General features: G+C 42.4%; 1 protein-coding gene across 1 annotated transcript in view; it reads left to right on the top strand.

Annotated features, from left to right (window-relative positions):
- bbox1 (butyrobetaine (gamma), 2-oxoglutarate dioxygenase (gamma-butyrobetaine hydroxylase) 1) overlaps nt 1-21,774 on the top strand; it is a 94,410-nt gene extending 72,636 nt beyond the window's left edge. Inside the window, exons 4-8 of the mRNA XM_034183679.1 lie at nt 6,592-6,790; nt 7,888-7,993; nt 8,087-8,283; nt 10,908-11,074; nt 21,542-21,774. Of these exons, the coding sequence (XP_034039570.1) occupies nt 6,592-6,790; nt 7,888-7,993; nt 8,087-8,283; nt 10,908-11,074; nt 21,542-21,690 (818 nt within the window). The 3' untranslated portion in view covers nt 21,691-21,774. The remainder of the gene's footprint in view (nt 1-6,591; nt 6,791-7,887; nt 7,994-8,086; nt 8,284-10,907; nt 11,075-21,541) is intronic.
- The last annotated feature ends 834 nt before the right edge of the window (nt 21,775-22,608 follow it).

The following is a 22,608-nucleotide window of genomic DNA, read 5'->3' as shown; positions in this document are numbered from 1 at the left end:
TGGGGGGTTCCCATGATGCACTGTTTCTTTCTCTTTTTGCTCTGTATGCACCACTCTGCATTTAATCATTAGTGATCGATCTCTGCTCCCCTCCACAGCATGTCTTTTTCCTGGTTCTCTCCCTCAGCCCCAACCAGTCCCAGCAGAAGACTGCCCCTCCCTGAGCCTGGTTCTGCTGGAGGTTTCTTCCTGTTAAAAGGGAGTTTTTCCTTCCCACTGTAGCCAAGTGCTTGCTCACAGGGGGTCGTTTTGACCGTTGGGGTTTTACATCATTATTGTATGGCCTTGCCTTACAATATAAAGCGCCTTGGGGCAACTGTTTGTTGTGATTTGGCGCTATATAAAAAAAAAAATTGATTGAATTGATTGATTGATTTGAAAATCGTATTTTGTTTTTATTTACATTTCACACAATGTCCCAATTTCAGTGGAATTGGGGTTGTATCATAGTTTGAATGATTCCTCTGAAATATTCTGGTATCTGCTGCACTACTAAGGCTCTTTCGATTTCTCAACAAATATCAGTTGGAAGAGCACTCAGAGTGTTGGGCATCGTTAAAATTTATCATGATCTGCTAGAAATGCTTGAGTTTTTGTTCCAGGCCTCGCCAAGACTTTTTTTTTTTTTTAACAGGTTTTGTGAAAATGGTTTCATTCTGCTAACTGTAACCTGCTTGGTGGATCTTTGGTCTGTTCCCACTTCTTTTGTGGTTTCGGTTCAAGGTTTTACTGCTGGCGTGAACCCTGTCTGGGCTTTGGGCCAAAAACAACTTGGACTTCGGTGTTTTGCTCAAGGATACTTGAACACACACAGCTTTTTAACCAGCAGACAAAGCGCTCTGTCATCTGATGATAAAGAAGTACCAAAAACTGTGATTTTTGTTGTTTAAATGTTCATTAGTAGTGGGAAGCAGTTGGGCTAATCTGATTTAAGTACGGAGGAACAAATGAACACTAACGACTCTTTGAGAGCGCTAACCTTAATCATTCTGCCAGTTTATGGTCGCACCTGTGCACCAGATCATTAACCAAAACTGATCCACTAATTACTATGAGGGGAGAAAAATTAAATCTGGTTTTGTGAAGTACTGCTTTAAATTGACGTAAAAAAAATTTTTTAAGTTTTATTTTTTGTTGAACCAGCTGCACAGCGCCCGCTGTGAGTTCCAGACGGTCCGCTGAGTGGTGCAATAAAACGTCACTGACTCCAAACAAAGCCAGTGGTGGGGCGAGGATTTGCCCAGGAACCACAGGAGTCACTGCTTCGGGTTTCCTCATGTGGAAAAGCCACTGCAGAAGACCGCGATGGGGGGGAGCGGATTCAAGCACAATCCCCCACGTTTAAAACCTCAAAGCCTTTTTCTCTTTGTGACATGGTCTCTCTGTTAACCACAGCTGGAAACTATGCAGGACGGAGAGTTTCTGATTGGCTGTGAGGATACAAAAAATACCCAACATGATGCAAGTATCTCCTGAGAATGAGTGTGTTGAATGTTCCACACCAATTAGAGCGTGTGACGCTGTGAGCCTGTGTCGACCTGCTTTCTTTCCTTCCTGAAACAGAGAAATGTGGCAGTTTTCCTGCCTCTGATGTGCGGCTTTGTTCAAACCACAAGTTCAAATTGGATTTTCTGCATATCTGATTCAAATCTGAGCTCTCTGATTGGCTGTCCACATTATAAAAAGCAAGTGACCAGATCCGATTTCTCTGTCCGTGCTGCAGTCCACATCTGCCATCTAATCCACACCGGTTGCTATAGTAAGCAAAGTCATACACATGTAAACAGTCACATGACTCCTGTCCGTTGTCTGAACTCTGCAGCTACAGAGCTCTGACTCACGGGATGTAGATTATAACCAAACCTGGTGTGTTTTTCGTGTTTATATCATTTAATCAATGACACAAAGTGTGCTGTGTTTGATCAGCCAAATGAGCCATGAGGAAAAAATGCACACACACATATGCACATGTGGAATAAAGACAAATGATGTGGACAGACTGAGTAAAACTCCTGTACATGTGCTCCACATGTCCAACAACACGTGAAGTGCATTGTGTTTCAGGAGTGAGGTGTTACGGATCTGGAATCCCATCCGAGACTTCTTTTATGAAGGTGATTATACAGTACAGTGTGTGAAACAGCACCACCCTCACCCCAGGTGAAGCAGTGCTACTACACTGCTTCACTGCATTATTTTTGTCCCATTCATTTCATTGTAATCGAATCTTAAGGTGCCTTGACACTTGCACGAGTCTGATCTGTGCACTGGTATGCAATCTGCTGTGTCCGAGAGTAAACTCCTTGTAAACCATTGTAAACTGTGCATGGCTTTGTGCAAGTGCACAAAGAAAATTTTGAAATGTTCAAAATCTGACATGATATGAACTTCACGTGAACATTGTGCAAATAATTCAAAACCACTGAGTGCCAGTGCAGCACAGCTCATAAGAATGAATAAAAATATAAATATAGGGAAGAAGGAATGAAAATGCAGCTGTTTTACCAAGCCATTACAATATAAATATTACAAATAAGTACCTTTGAGAGGATTCCAAATGCGTTCTTCATGTAATGAAGCGCATGAGAGAGAGAAAGAGAAAGCTGCAGCTGTAGAAATTTCCTCTGTGATTCTGGAAGCAGTTAAAGGTGGTTTCTTCAGTCAAGTTCTGAGAGCAAATGATTAATCTGCTATGAAATAATTATTTTACATAATGCAGCATCCAGCGGGACACAGCGGATTGCATTGGCATGACGAATTGCACAGCAGTGCGGAGTTAAATGCATGCAAGTGTCAAGGCACCTTTAGCTGTTCTCGGTCTGTCGTTCCTTGGAGTCTTACGGCAATAAGCCCCGCCTCTGACACAGTGCTTCACTTCTGAATATGATGGACACAAAACATAGAATAGACCATAAACAACAAACTTCACAAACAGCAGTTCATTAAACTTTATATTTAGTCCAAGTTTAATAGTTTAACTGAAATGATTCATAACTTTTTTCATTCAGCTTTTGCTTTGAAACATTTGGCGACAGAATGAAACCCTGTTTATATCGCACGCAACGTTTTCCTCATACGAACTCCAGAACAGTGTTCCCAAATATGAGCGTTGCAGCATTTTTGAAAAGTTCCATAATTGCAGTGTTTTGAGTTTGCCGATGAAAAATATTGCTATTATCCCAAGCCACACGTTCCATCCATTCATTAGTTAGTTTCACATAGTGTGTGCCACACTTCTCCTTTGTGGTTTCTTCCTTAAGCGTGTTAGCTGACTCTCGCGTGAAGGCGTGCAGCAGTGAGCAGAGCACGCGATCGAGCACGCGTTTGCAATGTAATCTGATAATACAGTTTGAAATTAAACACAAACTAAACCTAAACTGTTCAGCCAAATGTCCTCCTCATTTTCTTTGAGCTGACAAACTCATTGTCTACATTTCAGTTGTTTAAAAACACACATATGAAGAAGTGGCAGCATGGTTATTCACACGGACTTCTTATCTCTGGCACGGAGTTACGTCACGAAACAGTTCGGCGCCGGTACGGAGAGGCGCCCAGGTCCAGTTTGACCAGGCGCGTGACCTTTACCCCACTTTCTCAGCCTCAGCCTTTGTTTTTCTTCCCCTCGTTCTCAGCAGGTTTGAACCAGCGGGGGGGGGTCACTGACCTCGTGAACTCTGCCGCCAGAAGCTGATTGTTTGTGGCAACGGCCTGCAGGGAGAAGCAGCGCAAAGCATGCTGATCGCTGTGTTTGTGAGCAACGCTGCAAAATGCATTTCTTTCCCTCAGCGTTGATAAATGACATGTAAAGTTCAGCCTGACCGCGCCGCTTGTTTGGCTCCTTCCACTCTCATGATCTGCATCAAACAGCAGTTCAGAGATTTACACTCAACAAAAATATAAACGCAACACTTTTGGTTTTGCTCCCATTTTGTATGAGATGAACTCAAAGATCTAAAACTTTTTCCACATACACAATATCACCATTTCCCTCAAATATTGTTCACAAACCAGTCTAAATCTGTGAGTGAGCACTTCTCCTTTGCTGAGATAATCCATCCCACCTCACAGGTGTGCCATACCAAGATGCTGATTAGACACCATGATTAGTGCACAGGTGTGCCTTAGACTGTCCACAATAAAAGGCCACACTGAAAGGTGCAGTTTTGTTTTATTGGGGGGGGATACTAGTCAGTATCTGGTGTGACCACCATTTGCCTCATGCAGTGCAACACATCTCCTTCGCATAGAGTTGATCAGGTTGTCAATTGTGGCCTGTGGAATGTTGGTCCACTCCTCTTCAATGGCTGTGCGAAGTTGCTGGATATTGGCAGGAACTGGTACACGCTGTCGTATACGCCGGTCCAGAGCATCCCAAACATGCTCAATGGGTGACATGTCCGGTGAGTATGCCGGCCATGCAAGAACTGGGACATTTTCAGCTTCCAAGAATTGTGTACAGATCCTTGCAACATGGGGCCGTGCATTATCCTGCTGCAACATGAGGTGATGTTCTTGGATGTATGGCACAACAATGGGCCTCAGGATCTCGTCACGGTATCTCTGTGCATTCAAAATGCCATCAATAAAATGCACCTGTGTTCTTCATCCATAACAGACGCCTGCCCAAAGCATAACCCCACCGCCACCATGGGCCACTCGATCCACAACATTGACATCAGAAATCCGCTCATCCACACGACGCCACACACGCTGTCTGCCATCTGCCCTGGACAGTGTGAACCGGGATTCATCCGTGAAGAGAACACCTCTCCAACTTGCCAAATGCCAGCGAATGTGAGCATTTGCCCACTCAAGTCGGTTACGACGACGAACTGGAGTCAGGTTGAGACCCCAATGAGGACGACGAGCATGCAGATGAGCTTCCCTGAGACGGTTTCTGACAGTTTGTGCAGAAATTCTTTGGTTATGCAAACCGATTGTTTCAGCAGCTGTCCGAGTGGCTGGTCTCAGACGATCTTGGAGGTGAACATGCTGGATGTGGAGGTCCTGGGCTGTTGTGGTTACACGTGATCTGCGGTTGTGAGGCTGGTTGGATGTACTGCCAAATTCTCTGAAACGCCTTTGGAGACGGCTTATGGTAGAGAAATGAACATTCAATACACGAGCAACAGCTCTGGTTGACATTCCTGCTGTCAGCATGCCAACTGTACGCTCCCTCAAATCTTGCGACATCTGTGGCATTGTGCTGTGTGATAAAACTGCACCTTTCAGAGTGGCCTTTTATTGTGGGCAGTCTAAGGCACACCTGTGCACTAATCATGGTGTCTAATCAGTATCTTGATATGGCACACCTGTGAGGTGGGATGGATTATCTCAGCAAAGGAGAAGTGCTCACTATCACAGATTTAGACTGGTTTGTGAACAATATTTGAGGGAAATGGTGATATTGTGTATGTGGAAAAAGTTTTAGATCTTTGAGTTCATCTCATACAAAATGGGAGCAAAACCAAAAGTGTTGTGTTTATATTTTTGTTGAGTGTATTTAAAAACGGGCAAAAACTAAAAAAAAAAAAGAGAAACAACAGGCAGGTACACAATCTCCTCTGCAAACCCTCCTCCTCCTCCTGCTCCTCCTCTTTCTGCAGCTCCCACAAATGCACTTAGCAGCTGTTCCTGTGGAAGTTGGTGGAGAGCGTCGGCATGGAAAAAGGAGCTGAGCCAGCTGGGTGGAGAACAGTGGGAGGATTTTTCCACAACTGTCTGTCTGTCTGTCTGGTGGAGACATGCTGTGTTTCCTCACTGAGATCTTCAGCTCCAAATGAATGTGAGCGATGAGTGTCAGACGAGAGGAGGCCTTGTTAAAGAGTATCCCTCCGCCAACACGCAAAACACAACCATCAAACTGTTTGTTTTTGTTTTTTTTAATTAAAAAAAAGGTCAGTTCTGGTTTAGACCGAATGCACTTTGGGTTAAAAAAATTAAAATGGATATGGTACTCCACATCTGAGTCTCTCCACGTAACCACTCGTTTGATACAAAGTTATTCCATCAGTATCCAAGAATCCTCCCAAGAGACCTGGTATCAAAGACACCCAGGGTTCACTTTAGGTGAAGCATCCAAGTCTTACAAAGATGTCAGTATCTCCAAAGACCTCGGCTGGCGGCACAGTGCCTTAGTGATTAACACTGTTGCCTCAAAGCAAGAAAGTTCTGGGATCTGGAAGCCCAAGGACACGCCCACGTCTCACCTGGCTGCAGCAGATCGGACGCGTGTTGTGCATGCGAGTGGAATTTGGTAGAAGTGTGCACGAACTATCACATTTAACTTTTCATATCATATCATACGAAGCGCGTCATGTTGCTGGAGTTGCATCGGGAAGGTAGCCCTGGTAAAACCTGTATTAAATCACCACGTAGATCCAGGTGGGAGATCCCTAAACACTCCCAATGATGGCAAAAACCAACTCCATGAAAGAATGATTGATGGAGTGTAGAAAACTGGATGTTCTCCAACACTGAACGCCAGTAAAGGTTCTGTTGCTGCTGAGCGTCAAACAGGATCCGCTGTCGGGTGGAAAAGCAGAACACTGGTGCGTTGCTGAGACTCAAATGTTTCCACGTCTTTCTCAGATCGTTATTATTGGGATTCCAAGCTGGATATTCCCAAGGCTGACTTCCACGAAGTCCTCCACAGCGATAAAGCGGCACTGGACTGGATCTTGGACCTGCGTCGCATGGGCATCGTCTACCTGAAAAATGCTCCTGCAGAACCAGGCCAAGTGGCCCGACTCGCGGAGAGGATTGGCTACCTCCGGCTGACGTACTACGGGTAAGACGCCACCACATCCACACGTCACCCTCCGCCACACCGCTCTGAAATAACACAATAAATCCTCGCTAAATCTTAACAATGGTGAATTTTCCGCCGATCGTATTTCGGCTGGAGCGCAGCCCAGAGGAGAGTAAAAAAAAAAAATTTAATTAAATGTAAAAAGAGCTTCTTTTTTGTGCATCTGCAGGGATTCAGCAAGAGCAGATGCAGAAATGACATTCTGCAGCTTTGATTCATGTTGATTCCGTGGAGAAGCTGAGGCAGCGTCTGCTGGCTCCTTCAGCACGCCACGGTTCATCACTTTGACTTACTGCCGCACTGATTACGTGAGGACAGAGACGAGGAGTAACAACTAAAAAGCATTCCATCTTATTTAAAGCTGCAGGAATTGCCTGCTGCACTCCAGTCAGAACTCGGGTCCAGGCCGGAAAAGCGGCTCACTGCCAGCAGATTAGCTCATAGTGGTGGAGGTCAAAGTATGACACTGTGCGTAGGAGTAGGCAGTGCTCAAAAACTGAGTGACTGTGCAAGAAGGAGGTGAGTAAGGGAAGCCACCACGACACCCACAGCAGCTCTGAAGGAGTTTGGGGCCTCCGTGGCTGTGATGAGAGAAACTGTACATTGTGAATCTCCTCTATTTCACAGAGGAGATTCACACAAGGCAACAGATCTGATCTACACTCAAGTCTCCCATGTGCCTTCTGGCAAAGTAGCTGAAATTTATCTCTTCCACCATGAAGTTGTACAACTGGTGATACAACAGACAAAAAGCTGCATAATTCAGTATCTCCAATCACAGTCACAGAAGCTTGTAACGCCTTCAAGATTGTCTGAGTGTCTTGGTGGCTTCCCTCACTTGTCACTTTGCTGTCACTCGGTTTTACTGTACTATTTGTATTTCTTAATGAATGATGGAAATTAAGTCCAACACCTGTTCAATTACTTGGCAATGGTTATTTTTCCTGGTTTGTTGGAAGAATTTGGTGCCGTTCAAAGGCAGTGCGCGAACAGTTCACATTGTTGTCCAGCTCGGTTTCTTACACTGAGGTCATTCATTTGAATGAAAATGAACATAGTTTGCGTCTTTTCTGCAGACACACGTTCCAAGTCAAGGACAAATACCTGGCTAACAACGTGGCCTACACCACAGGTCGGCTCAGCCTGCACACCGACTACCCGGCGCTGCACTACACACCCGGAGTGAGCAAATCCTGCCCCAACAATCGGTTTGCATTCATCTCGGCACTGGCGTCTTCGTCATTGTAAAAGCGCCTTTTGTGCGACGTGTCGTAGCTGCAGGTTCTGCACTGCATTAACCAAGCGCAGGAGGGAGGCGAGAGCGAGATGGTGGATGGCTTCCACATGGCCGAGCTGCTGAAGAGAGAAGACCCCGAGGCCTTCCACACCCTCAGCACGCTCCAGGTGGACTTCACCGACAAGGGGATGGACTACTGCGACTTCATGGTGCAGTCCAAGAAAACCGTCATCAGGTGAGCACGACCGGCAAAGACGAGTCTGTCAACCAGTCCTAACCGGACATTACAGCTTATACAAGCAGTTGGTGCATTTGCTTCCACTGCAGAAAGTTGTTGGTTCTAGACCATCTGTGCACTGTTCTCCAAGTAGACTTGTGCCAGGAAGTGTACCTACCATAATTTTGTTTTTTTTTTAAGAAGAAGCCAAACATACTTACACCCTGATAGGCTTTTGTGTATCTTTGTTTTATGATGGCAAATAAAAATTAAAAAGCTCAGCGTGCACAGTCTGTCCAATTGGAGTCTTGGTGGCTTCCCTCACGGGTTTTCCAGGACACTGTGCACATGTTTTCGCAGCTTTAATGCTATTATTATATTTATATTCATATTATTTTTGTAAAAAAAAAAAATGCTGAATGTATGATTTGGTAACATGTCACAATAAGGGAATATTAACAGTTTGTGCATTAATTAGCATTAACTAATAGTGAGTTAATGGTGCTTTGTAATGCGTTTGTTATAACTGAGGTATTAATTTACATGTTTCATCATTTATAAAGATAGCGAACATCAAGAATAAATGATTTTTAATCACAGTTAACTCTTCGTTCACTCTTAGTTAATGCTTATTACTCCCTTTATTGTTGCAAAGTTTAACTGATCAACTTATTCAAATTCCATAAAACAATAAATCAGTTTTTAAAACACTGTGGTGAAATGACTTTCACTGGCCTTTTCCCAAATTTTTACAGTTGAAAGCCTGTTTTTGTGTGTATTTGTGAGTGTGTGTGTTTCATTTGTAGTAAAAGTCCTCAGAGCTGGAATTACTTTTCTGACTTTTCAAAGTCACTTGGGTCTGAAGTTGAGCTCAGCTTTTCCTTTTTTTAACATAAAAATGTGGATTATAAACGATCACCTACATCACATGTGACCATAATGTCTCTTAACTGTTTATTCAGCAGTAATTATTGTAAATGTTATTTTTAATTTTATTTCTTTATTTTCTAACGTTTACATGGACACTGCTGTTTTAAAGGACTAAAATTACGTTTTAAAGGTAAAAGTTGCACTGCCATCTGCTGGTCCTACTATGCATATACGAGGGCTGTCAATAAAGTTACGGTCCTTTTTATTTTTTTCAAAAACTATATGGATTTCATTCATATGTTTTTACGTCAGACATGCTTGAACCCTCGTGCGCATGCGTGAGTTTTTCCACGCCTGTCGGTGACGTCATTCGCCTGTGAGCACTCCTTGTGGGAGGAGTCGTCCAGCCCCTCGTCGGAATTCCTTTGTCTGAGAAGTTGCTGAGAGACTGGCGCTTTGTTTGATCAAAATTTTTTCTAAACCTGTGAGACACATCGAAGTGGACACGGTTCGAAAAATTAAGCTGGTTTTCAGTGAAAATTTTAACGGCTGATGAGAGATTTTGAGGTGATTCTGTCGCTTTAAGGACTTTTCACCGTGCGAGACGTCGCTCAGCGCTCTCAGGCGGCGTCATCAGCCTGTTTCAAGCTGAAAACCTCCACATTTCAGGCTCTATTGATCCAGGACGTCGTGAGAGAACAGAGAAGTTTCAGAAGAAGTCGGTTTCAGCATTTTATCCGGATATTCCACTGTTAAAGGAGATTTTTTTAATGAAAGACGTGCGGACGGGTCCGCGCGTCGGGACGCAGCCGCCGCGACGCTCCGCCACAGGAAAAACACCTCTGTTGAAAGCCTTAAGGACAAGTTGGAACATGTCCTGCCTGTTAAACAATTTCTCATATACTCACTCCACTGAAAGCCATCAAAAGCCGCCTGGATTTTACAAATGGTTATCAACACGGAGGTGTTTTTCCTGTGCCGCCGCACCGCGTCGGCTGCGTCCCGACGCGCGGATCCGTCCGCACGTCTTTCATTAAAAAAATCTCCTTTAACAGTGGAATATCCGGATAAAATGCTGAAACCGACTTCTTCTGAAACTTCTCTGTTCTCTCACGACGTCCTGGATCAATAGAGCCTGAAATGTGGAGGTTTTCAGCTTGAACAGGCTGATGACGCTGCCTGAGAGCGCAGCGCGACGTCTCGCACCGTGAAAAGTCCTTAAAGCGACAGAATCACCTCAAAATCTCTCATCAGCTGTTAAAATTTTCACTGAAAACCAGCTTAATTTTTCGAACCGTGTCCACTTCGATGTGTCTCACAGGTTTAGAAAAAATTTTGATCAAACAACGCGCCAGTCTCTCAGCAACTTCTCAGACAAAGGAATTCCGACGAGGGGCTGGACGACTCCTCCCACAAGGAGTGCTCACAGGCGAATGACGTCACCGACAGGCGTGGAAAAACTCACGCATGCGCACGAGGGTTCAAGCATGTCTGACGTAAAAACATATGAATGAAATCCATATAGTTTTTGAAAAAAATAAAAAGGACCGTTACTTTATTGACAGCCCTCGTATACTGTACAAGTATAATTTTTTTTTCTTTTTAAGTGACCTTGCTTTCCTTTTTCCTCTTCTTTTCTCTCTCCAATTTTACTTCTAACTGCTTCATATATAAGTATTTTGTTGATTACGACATTCCGTCAGTTTGCAGTGTGGAAAAATTTTGTTTAAAAATCCTGATGGACACATCATCTGTTGTGTTCCCCTGAGCAGCGTCGGTCCTGACGGTAAGATTTGGAGGATAAGCTGCAATAACGCCACCAGAGACTCGGTGCTGGACCTGCCCCTGCATCAGGTTCAGCCCTTCTACCGAGCGCTGAAGGCCTACGAGAACCTGATGAACCGGCCCGAGAACCTGGTCACCTACAAGATGGAACCAGGTCAGTATGCACGATCGTAAGTCCAACGAGACCCGTCAGTGTACCCGCAGAAGGTCATCAGAGGTCAGGGTGAGATGCAGAGGTTCAGAGTCTCGTTTTATGGATCAAAAGACATAAAATTCTACTTTCAGCCCAAATGTCCCATCAGATGAAGAAGTCTGATTGATTTTCACAGCCATCTGTCAGCTGGCAACACATTTGAACCTAATGATAAACAAATCAACTGTCCTGAATTGACAAATGTGATGTGGTTCCATCATGCTAAGAAACACAAAAAAACACTTTTGCAGGTTTACATTTTCCCTGCAGATGAAAAATCAAATTAAACTCAGGGTCTTTAAAGGACGTACAACATCCTTCTTTTATTTTATTTATTTAGTTTTAACAACCATCACATTAAAACCTGGTTAATAATTAGGACCGAGTCTAGTGACGGCTGACATGTTCACTCATTCTGAAGACCAGTTCCTTTGGTTTTTGTTGTTCACTGAAGACATTTGGGTTTAAGATTAAAAGATGAATATGAGACAAGAGTTCAGAATTTCAGCTTTTATTTCCTGGTATTTACATCTATCTAGTTAACCCTCTGGAGTCGTCTGACGCAGAGATGCGTCAAAGTCACATGACCAAATTAAGCGGTCATCCCATCAAATCCACCACACTCCAAGTCTCTGTTTGAATGTGTGGTGAAAGTGTGGACTTCAAACGATATACCAGTTTCTAAATTTTGTTGATAAGCCCAGTAAAACTTAAATCGTGACTAATAATTTTGCTATGCTTTTTTCCTGAATATTATGGCAATGTGTGGAGCGTGTTTTGTGCAGCTTGCACACAAAACAGGTGTTTGTCTTCCTTTTTTCTCCCCTCTGGCCAGGGCAATTACAAGGGGAAATAAACATGACTTTCCCTTCATCATTAGTGGAAAATGCACAACCTAAACCAATCAAAAATAATCACAGCCCACGTTTTTGGTTGTGAAGCAGAGTTTCATGCAGCATGCACACGAACTGGAGTTTGTCTTCCTTTTTTCTCCTCTCTGGCTGGAGCATTTAAAAAAGAAAAACTCACAACTTCCCCTTTATCATTGGTGGAAAAAGGCAGAACCTAAACCAATCAAAATCGCAGACCCTATGTAGGTTTGTTGCTGAGGAGATATAACCCAGTGGTGTCCAAAGACATTCCAGAAAGGGCCAAGGGGATACAGGTTTTCTTTACAACCGCTGACTCCACCAGGTGATTTCACTGATTAACATCACTTTAAGCAGATGGGATGAGTTCATCAGTGAAACCACCTGGTTGTGTCAGCCTTTGCAAAGAAAATCTGCACCCTCTTTGCCCTTTCTGGAATGTCTTTGGACACCACTGAACTAACCAAAAAGCCACCAGACTAAAATGCCAACACTGACTCCAGGTGGACAACAGAAGGAGTGACACTCCTCCTGTGAGTCAGGACTGTGTCCACTCTGTCTTGTGTTGGACAGGAATTATTTGTTGAGTGACACAAATAATTTGTGTGGCATGTTCTATTTTTGTAAATAGTTGTACAAAAAAATGCCTAAAGCATTTCCTGCATTTTAATGTAAATAGTTGTATATAACCTACTCCATTTGTACATATTTTTTTTGACATGTACAATTTATATTTGCATTCTAAATTATAAAAACGGTTTGGAAAACATGATTATGGTCTTCACAGTAAAAAAAAAAAAAAAAAAAAAAAACTTCCACTTTTATGTTTTTGTGCAAATTTGGCTTCATTGTGTTAAAGTTTTTTAAAAGTAAATTATGAAGGTAAAACCAGAGTAGTCAAAAAATGGCCAGTTTATCCTGGACCCAGAGGGTTTAACAACTTAGGACATACCACCTTTCATATTACACCACAACATTTTTAGGTGAGCAAAAGTAAAGGAACAAATAATAAAGTAAATAACATTTATTATATAATGCCTAAGTAAATCCTCGTTATTTGATTGGTGGTTTGTATGTCACGTGATATGGATCATTCATCCTATTTGCCATTTTACTTCAATTACAGTGCAGTTTTGGTTCCATAAATTTTGCACCACTGCACACCACAACCACCTTGACACGGCAATGGCGCTCAGTTTAAAAACAATCACGGTGGGTTTGCTTTGGTGACAACGATTTTAACGAGCTTATTGACGTGCGCATTCTTCAAACACGCGCGCACACACACACACAAAGAATCCAGTACGAGGTAATATGCATGAGTTATGTAATTATGCCATGGCAGTTTTATTTGTGCAGCATAAGCTGTCTGAAGGCATTTGCAGTATTCGCTGGGACATCTTTAGGAAGTAAAACTATGGTCGGATGAAGAGCTCAACAAATTTTTGTCGCGATTTTTTGCTGGACTGAAGAAAGCAGACAGCTGTCTATACACAAACAATTTTGGATTAGATTGCTATTTAAAGTTCATGTTGGACAGTTTGGAGTTTCTTCACCTCAGAGGACAGTGACGCACACCAAAATGTAACTGCAAGGATCTATTTTACATGTTTAAATAAAACAAATAATCCTTGTTGGATGGAACATTCCATCTTTCACTGAATGAAATATTCTTTCCATTGCACTCACAAACATTCATTATTTCGATAATATTTAGTGGTATGACCCGTGTTTGCAACAACTGCATCAAACCTGCAACCCATGGACATCAGCAAAATGTTCCATTCTTCATTTGTGGTGCTATTCCAGGTTTTTCAATTTATTTTCATTTATATATCACCAAATCACAACAGAGTTGCCTCAAAGCGCTTCACACAAATAAGGTCTAACCTTACTAACCTCCAGAGCAACAGTGGTAAGGAAAAACTCCCTCTGAGGAAGAAACCTCAAGCAGACCAGACTCTAAGGGGTGACCCTCTGCTTGGGCCATGCTACAAACATAAATTACAAAGCAATTCACAAAACAAACATACAGGAAATACTGTTGGTGCACAGGACAGGAGGGTCTCCAGCACAAATACCACACCCATCTCTGGATGGAGCTGCACCTTAAACAGAGAAAAAACAAAACAAAAACAAACAAAAAACAGAATCAGGCATCAGAAAGACAAGAAATACAGTATAATTTGCCAACAAGAAAAACAGGGAGTACTAAGGTGATCGTCGGCCACTAGCCCTAAGCTTCACTAAAAAAAAAAAAACAGAATTTAGGTAAAGTTGAGGCCGCGGCACGCTCTGTTTACGAATAAAATTAATTCAAAGAGTAAAAAGCGTAAAACAAAACTATACCAGTATGCTTGCTATACAAAAGGGCAACTTCTTTCAGTTGCTTGTTTTCTGAGGTTTCTCCTTTCAGTCTGCTCTGCAGGAGGTGAAATGCATGCTGCTCTCTTGGGTTAAGGTCAGGTGATTGACTTGGCCAATCTAAAACCTTCCACTTTTCTCCCGACTGTCATGCTTTCTTCCTGTTTGGGTTCCAGTCTAATTCCTCCCCTTTTCTTTTCCTTCCATTTGCTCTGGTCTTGACTTTATAGTTGTTTTATTTTGGCCACTTGATTATGTTCATTCTAGTTTAGTTTATGCATTATTCTGTGGTCCCTGGTTTTGGTTCTTGATTGTATTCTTTGTTCTCTGTATTGCATTTTCAGTTCAGTCTTTTATTGCTTTTCTTTCCATTTGTTGTAGTCACTAGTTCCCTTCTTGGTTACCTTTTATTAGTCATATATGTCTTGGCTATCTTCAGTTGTATTTATGTATTCTTTGGTTTTAGTTATTATTTATCTTCAGTGTTTCGTATCTGATTATGTTCTGCTTGTGATTTATTTCATTCTCTGTTAGTTATCTTGTGTTGTCTTCTGATTATCAGTTATTGCGTTTATTTTTATTCTTTATTCAGTGTCAGTTCTGAGTATTATTATTGATCTCCTAGTTTCCTGCTTTTTAGATTAGTCACATTGTTTCCTAGTTTTCCCCCCTTTTGTTTTGCTCACATTAATTAATTAATTACATTAATTAATTCACATACATAAATTATTGTCTTTACTTTTTCCACTGTTCATTTTCCAGTCACTTAGTTCTCTTGGTTCTGTCTGCATTGCATTTTTTTCTTCCCTCACTCTCTTGCACCTATTCATCTGTCAGCCACGCCCCCTTTCCAGATCCTTCATCCTCACGTGTGTCTTGTTTTCCTGTCACCGTCTTCCTTATTTAAACTGCGTCTGTTCACTCCCTCATTGCTCGCGTTTTGGTTGTTATCACTTGCACTCTGTCTCCGTCCTGTTTTTGCCACACCGTGTTTTGACTCTGCTCTGTTTACCGGATTCTGCCTTTAGTCTCAGCTCTGATAACCCAGTTTACTTGTGTACTGACCCTGCTTGTTTACGACCACGTCCTCTGTCTCGCCCCTGCCTGGTACCTTTGCTCCGCAGACTGCCTTCCTGTATACCAAACCCTTGCCTGTATTAAAGACCATCCTTTTACTTGTACGTCCTGCTTGTGAGGCTGCATTTGTGTCCAGCCTCTGTCTGTGCATCGCCTGACACTGACGAAATCCTTCATTTTGTTTTTGGGGTCATTGTCATGCTTCCTCTCGATTAGTTTGGATGCATTTCTCTGTAAATTGGCAGACAGAATGTTTCTGCACACTTCTGAATTCATTCTGCTGCTTCTACCATCATCAATAAATGTTAATGAGCCTGTTTGAGAAGCAGCCATGTAAGCCCCAGCCATGACATTACCTCCACCGTGCTTCACAGATGAGCTTGATTGCTTCAGATCCTTTCCTTCTTAATCTTGGTCTCATCCGTTCTTCAAGGACATGTTGCATGTGTTTTTACGTCCCAGTTAGCAACACAACATCAGAGTACTCATGATTATAAATCTCCCTGAGCACATGCGCTCATAATTAGTGGTTTCTGATGTTTTTTATTCCTCTCCTGAAGCGAGGAAATGGGTGCATTTCCAGAAAACATCTCACTCGGCAATTCTCGGCATTTCTCTGCGTGTAATGTAGTTAAGTGCAAAAAAGAAACATCCCAGACAGAGACAGATAGAGCAAAATGAATGCGGTTCTGTCCGATAACGAAGCTTCGGAGCTCTTCTTTGAAAGCAGTGGCTCGGATTTAAAGAGGAGACGACACACTTGACCCCAAAACTCTTTTTTTGGAACTTAAAGTGTCACGATGCTGCTGTTTGTCAGCTGCTGGTTTACTGCTGCGGACATGCCTGGACACGCAGATACAGTTGTACAGTATGCAAAAGTTTGGTCACCACTGATAATTTTCATGATTTTCCTTTATAAATATTGGTTGTCTGGATCAGAAATTTCAGTTAAATATATGATATAGCAGACAAACACACTGATATTTGAGAAGTGAAATTAAGTTTCTAATATTTACAGAAAGTGTGAAATAATCCTGTGTGTGCACATCAGCTGTTAACCTCCAATTTAGATGGACTTCTGGCTGAATTTGAACAATATATAATCAGTATTAAGCTTGTAGACTTTCTCAAATGTCATAAAACTCTCAATCTCTATAAGAAATTTTTGAAAGAGAATTAATGTTGAATAATCCCTTAATAAAAAAATAAAATAAAATAACCGACATGCAGGTTAAAACGGCTGTTACGCTGTTTTAACCCGTATGCCAGCTGTTCATTGCCGCTTAATGGATATTTAATGTCTATGTGATGACACATATATATTTTTATTAGATTTTTCAGTTATATACAACACTTATCAGCGTTTTTAACAGGCTGTGTTTATGACTAACTGCCGCAGGTGCACAAAACCTTCTCACAGCTGCTTCTTTTATCGTGACTGCATCAAAAAGAACAGTTAGCACTTAAAAACGAGTCATAACACGACATCACACTTGTGTAAACTTTGGAATTAATGTGTGCCTCAGCTCATTGAAGCGCACGCTGGGACGCTTCTAGTAACTACAACCTAAATCTAAATTGTTATGATTTCAGTGTGACGTTGTGTTCCAAAAGGTTTGTGGTTCATATCCGTACTACTTTGCAAATTCTTATCCGGCCTTCTGATGGTCACTGCTAATGAGTGGTTTGCATCTTGTGGTTTGGCCTCTATATTTCTGCTCTCAAGAGTCTTCGTACAGTGGATTGGGATACCTTCACTCCTGCACTGTGGAGGTTGTTGGTAATGTCACTTCCTGATGTTTTGGGGGTTCTCTTCACAGCTTTCTTTCACAATATTTGTATCATCAACTGCTGTTGGTTTCCTTGGCCGACCTGTTGGTTGTCTGTTGCTCAGTATGCCAGTAGTTTCCTTGTTTTTTCAGGACATTCCAAATTGTTGTGCCAGCTATGCTGAGTGTTTGTCCAATGGCTCTGATCAATGTTCCTGCTTTTGTCCCAGAGACAGCTCTCTGGTCTTCATGTTGGCATATCCTCTTTAACAAGAAATGCAGTCTTTCTAAACCCAAGGCTAAAACCTACTCCAGTCATGCAGTTATTCAATGTTTGACCTGAGCAACAAGAAACACCCACTAGTGACATGTTCCAATAGATTTGCTCAGTTGAAAAATGGGTGGGTTCAAAGAAAGGGTGGTACAGTAGTGTTCAGAATAATAGAATAATAGAACAAGAAAGGATGGTGCTGGAGGAGGCGGTGCAGACAGGGGCGGTTCCAGGATTTTATCGATGGGCTATCCAACTTAGAATGCAGGTGGAAATATTACCTTCAGCAAGGAGGTTATGGTGTCTCCCACATCTGTTGGTTGACTAACGTGGTTACTGATTGAAAACCTGGATTAAATTAATGAACATTTTCAGTTCGTACAGTAGTGTTCAGAATAATAGTAGTGCTATGTGACTAAAAAGATTAATCCAGGTTTTGAGTATATTTCTTATTGTTACATGGGAAACAAGGTACCAGTAGATTCAGTAGATTCTCACAAATCCAACAAGACCAAGCATTCATGATATGCACACTCTTAAGGCTATGAAATTGGGCTATTAGTAAAAATGTAGAAAAGGGGGTGTTCACAATAACAGTAGTGTGGCATTCAGTCAGTGAGTTCGTCAATTTTGTGGAACAAACAGGTGTGAATCAGGTGTCCCCTATTTAAGGATGAAGCCAGCACCTGTTGAACATGCTTTTCTCTTTGAAAGTCTGAGGAAAATGGGACATTCAAGACATTGTTCAGAAGAACAGTGTAGTTTGATTAAAAAGTTGATTGGAGAGGGGAAAACATACGCAGGTGCAAAAAATTATAGGCTGTTCATCTACAATGATCTCCAATGCTTTAAAATGGACAAAAAAAAAAACCAGAGACGCATGGAAGAAAACGGAAAACCATCAAAATGGATAGAAGAATAACCAGAATGGCAAAGGCTCACCCATTGATCAGCTCCCGGATGATCAAAGACAGTCTGGAGTTACCTGTAAGTGCTGTGACAGAAGACACCTGTGTGAAGCTAATTTATTTGCAAGAATCCCCCGCAAAGTTCCTCTGTTAAATAAAAGACGTGCAGAAGAGGTTACAATTTGCCAAAGAACACATCAACTGGCCTAAAGAGAAATGGAGGAATATTTTGTGGACTGATGAGAGTAAAATTGTTCTTTTTGGGTTCAAGGGCTGCAGACAGTTTGTGAGATGACCCCCAAATCTGAATTCAAGCCACAGTTCACAGTGAAGACAGTGAAGCATGGTGGTGCAAGCATCATGATATGGACATGTTTCTCCTACTATGGTGTTGGGCCTATATATCACATACCAGGTATCATGGATCAGTTTGGATATGTCAGAATACTTGAAGAGGTCATGTTGCCTTATGCTGAAGAGGACATGCCCTTGAAATGGGTGTTTCAACAAGACAATGACCCCAAGCACACTAGTAAATGAGCAAAATCTTGGTTCCAAACCAACAAAATTAATGCCTCGCAGATGTGAAGAAATCATGAAAAACTGTGGTTATACAAATAAATACTAGTTTAGTGATTCACAGGATTGCTAAAAAAGCAGTTTAAACATAATAGTTTTGAGTTTGTAGCATCAACAGCAGATGCTACTATTATTGTGAACACCCCCTTTTCTACTTTTTTTTTTTTTTACTAATAGCCCAATTTCATAGCCTTAAGAGTGTGCATATTATGAATGCTTGGTCTTGTTGGATTTATGAGAATCTACTGGTACCTTGTTTCCCATGTAACAATAAGAAATATACTCAAAACCTGGATTAATCTTTTTAGTCACATACCACTATTATTATTCTGAACACTACTGTACGAGGTCTTTTGTAAAAGTAACCGGCCGTTTTATTTTAAAAAAAAACTTTCTGGATCTGAGTCACGTGAGATTGCGTCATCCAACCTTGAACCTTATTGCGCATGCGTGAGTTTTGTCCCGCCTGTCGGCTGCCTCATTCGCCTGTGAGCAGCCATTGTGTGAGGAGTGGGTCTGTGCGCTCGGCGGATTTTTCTTGCAAGGAAAATGGCGGAAAGATTGGAGCAGCACTATTGCATCAAATTTTGCCAGAAACTTGGCGACAGCCAAAAGGAAACCATCCGAAAAATAAAGACAGCTTTCGGGGAGTGGTACAACCGGTTTAAAGACGGACGCGTAACGGTGGAGAGCGAGCCACGCTCCGGCCGACCATCGACGTGCCAAAACGACGAGATCATTTCCAAAGTGAACGATGTGGTGATGCGGGACCGTCGAGTGACCATCCAAGAAATTGCCGACGAAGTGGACATTAGTACTTTTTCAGCACATTCCATCGTGACACAGGATCTGGGCATGAAGCGTGTGGCTGCGAAGTTCGTGCCGAGGCTGCTAACGGCGGAGCAAAAGCACGTCCGTGTGGAAGTCTCACAGGACATGCTGGACTCCATTCACACTGATCCCAGCTTTATGGACACCATTGTCACCGGGGATGAGTCCTGGGTGTACGGGTATGACCCAGAAACAAAATTCCAGTCGTCACAATGGAAGCATTCCACGTCTCCATGACCGAAGAAGGCGCGCCAAGTGCGCAGCAACGTTAAGGTGATGCTGACTGTTTTTTTTTTTTTACTCCTGTGGTGTGGTACACCACGAGTACGCACCACAGGGTCAAACAATAACGAAGGAGTATTACAGGGATGTCCTCCGTCGCCTCCATGAAGCTGTACAGCGCAAGAGACCGGAGTTGTGGGCCACAGGAAATTGGCGCCTCCACCACGACAACGCGCCAGCTCATTCATCCAACTTGATTCGGACTTATTTGTCTAAAAACCAAACTCCTGTGGTTCCACAGGCTCCTTACTCTCCTGACATGGCCCCTTGCGACTTCTGGCTGTTCCCCAAAATTAAAAGACCATTAAAAGGAACACGTTTTGAGACGAGGGAGGACATCATGGCTGCAACAACGGCGGAGCTGCGCGCCATCCCGAAAGAGGCATTTTTGGAATGCTTCCAACAGTGGCGACACCGCTGGGAGAAGTGTGTGGAGTCCCAAGGAGTGTACTTCAAGGGTGATTAGGTTTCCAACCCTCCAGGTAAGCCAGTTTTTTTTCCCCGGCCACAGGTGGGATACTTTTCTAATAGACCTCGTATATGTAAATACTAGGAAAGCTGAAATTCTGAACTCCTGTCTCATATTCATCTTTTGATCTTAAACCCAAATGTCTTCAGTGAACAACAAAAACAAAGGAATTGTCCTTTCTGATCCAATATTTTGAGAGGGGACTGTCAATGCAGTTTTAGATGCTCCAGATCCAGGTCACGTCCTCTGTCAAACTATCCACCTGCACCTCTTCCCATAATCCTCATCTTCGGCCTCCTTCTGCTTGGCGGCTCATACCCAGACTGCCTCAGTCTCACCACTTTTAGTCTCCGAAACGTACCACCAGTGTTGTCCTTCTTATATTTTTATTCCTTTATTCCGTCTGTCCTTGTCACTCCCAAGGAAAATAGCCATCTTTAGTTCTTCCACCTCTTTAGCCGTCATACATTTTGTCTTCCCCCACCGAGTTTCATTCACTTTCTCTCCAGTGCACACCTCCCTCTCCAGGCTCATGTCAACCTGCTCCCTACAGACCACATCATAGTTCGAGACCATTCTGACCTTGTTCATTAAAAATCCCAAGAAAATTGCTCAGAGCTGATCTTGAACCCATCCGTCATGCCTAAGTGCACTGCCCTCACATACTTCTCCATACTTACTCATCAAATATAAATCATCTGTTGCCACCTCCTCATAGGTTTTCTCTAAACCCACAGAAATATAACGTGGCTCCTTTTAATCTTTATACGTCTGCTTCGGCATGTTCAGAGCAAACATCTGCAGTGCACATTCTCAGCATCAACACATATGGCAGTTCAGATTTTCACCTTTATCATAATCATATTTTAAAAGCTTTTTGATTTTTGCACAGTGCTGTACGTTTTGACAAAGACACATAAAACAGTGAATGTTTTCATCACACTGCCGAGTGCACAAACCTCTCAATATAACCCCTTGTCCAACGTCTTGATTCGCTGTCGTATTTCAGGTGACATGGTGACATTTGACAACTGGCGCTTGCTGCACGGGAGGAGGAGCTACGTTGGCATGCGACACCTAGAGGGCGCCTACTTGGATTGGGATGAAGTCATGTCTCGCTTCCGGCTGCTCCGCAAATCTGTCCAAGGAGGCGCATGAGTTATGTTTAGATCTGGTGCTGTGCAGAGAATCAACATGTAAATGTGACGGCTAGCAGGAGGCTGCACGCGCAAAGATAGAAGCTGCACTTAAAAAGCTGACGTAACAGAGATCTGCACAGATACTAAAATGTGTGAAATTGTCTAAGAAAGGCACGATGAATGAAGCAACGAAAAATCTTCTTTTGGACAGGAAACTTTAATATTGAATCAAAATATTTCAGAATCTAAATCCACTGAAGTGTTTGATTATATATATTATTACACGAGGCATTTCTGCAAGGCCCAAAACACAGGAAAAAAATTTAAAACTAACAAAACTAAATAGTGAATTTAAAACACTAGCCACTTACATTGAAAATGTGGGTTGGTCTCAGTCATACTGACCTGTGAAAAATATTACTATATGGCAGCATCTAACTTTGTTTTCCATCATGTTTTACACATTACTCTGAATTGAACAGTCAGTTATGTCTAAAAGGCACTAAGAATTACTTTTTCCTGCCACTCGATGTCTCACTTGCACCAGCCATGTAAACAAAGCTTCCCTCCTCAGCCACTCCTCCACAAACATTTCTCCTGTGCATTGAGCAGGTTAAGCCTGCTGTCATAGGTATTAAAGGCACTGCGCTGCGGTGGTTTGAATCATATTTGTCTAATAGATTACAGTTTGTTCATGTAAATGGGGAATCTTCTTCACAGACTAAAGTTAATTATGGAGTTCCACAAGGTTCTGTGCTAGGACCAATTTTATTCACTTTATACATGCTTCCCTTGGGCAGTATTATTAGACGGTATTGCTTAAATTTTCATTGTTACGCAGATGATACCCAGCTTTATCTATCCATGAAGCCAGAGGATACACACCAATTAGCTAAACTGCAGGATTGTCTTACAGACATAAAGACATGGATGACCT

Source organism: Thalassophryne amazonica, chromosome 2 (genome assembly GCF_902500255.1).
Source record: "Thalassophryne amazonica chromosome 2, fThaAma1.1, whole genome shotgun sequence".
In the NCBI taxonomy this organism is placed as follows: Eukaryota; Metazoa; Chordata; class Actinopteri; order Batrachoidiformes; family Batrachoididae; genus Thalassophryne; species Thalassophryne amazonica.
Note: the sequence above shows the minus strand (reverse complement) of the source record. Positions and strands in the feature narration are given on the sequence as shown.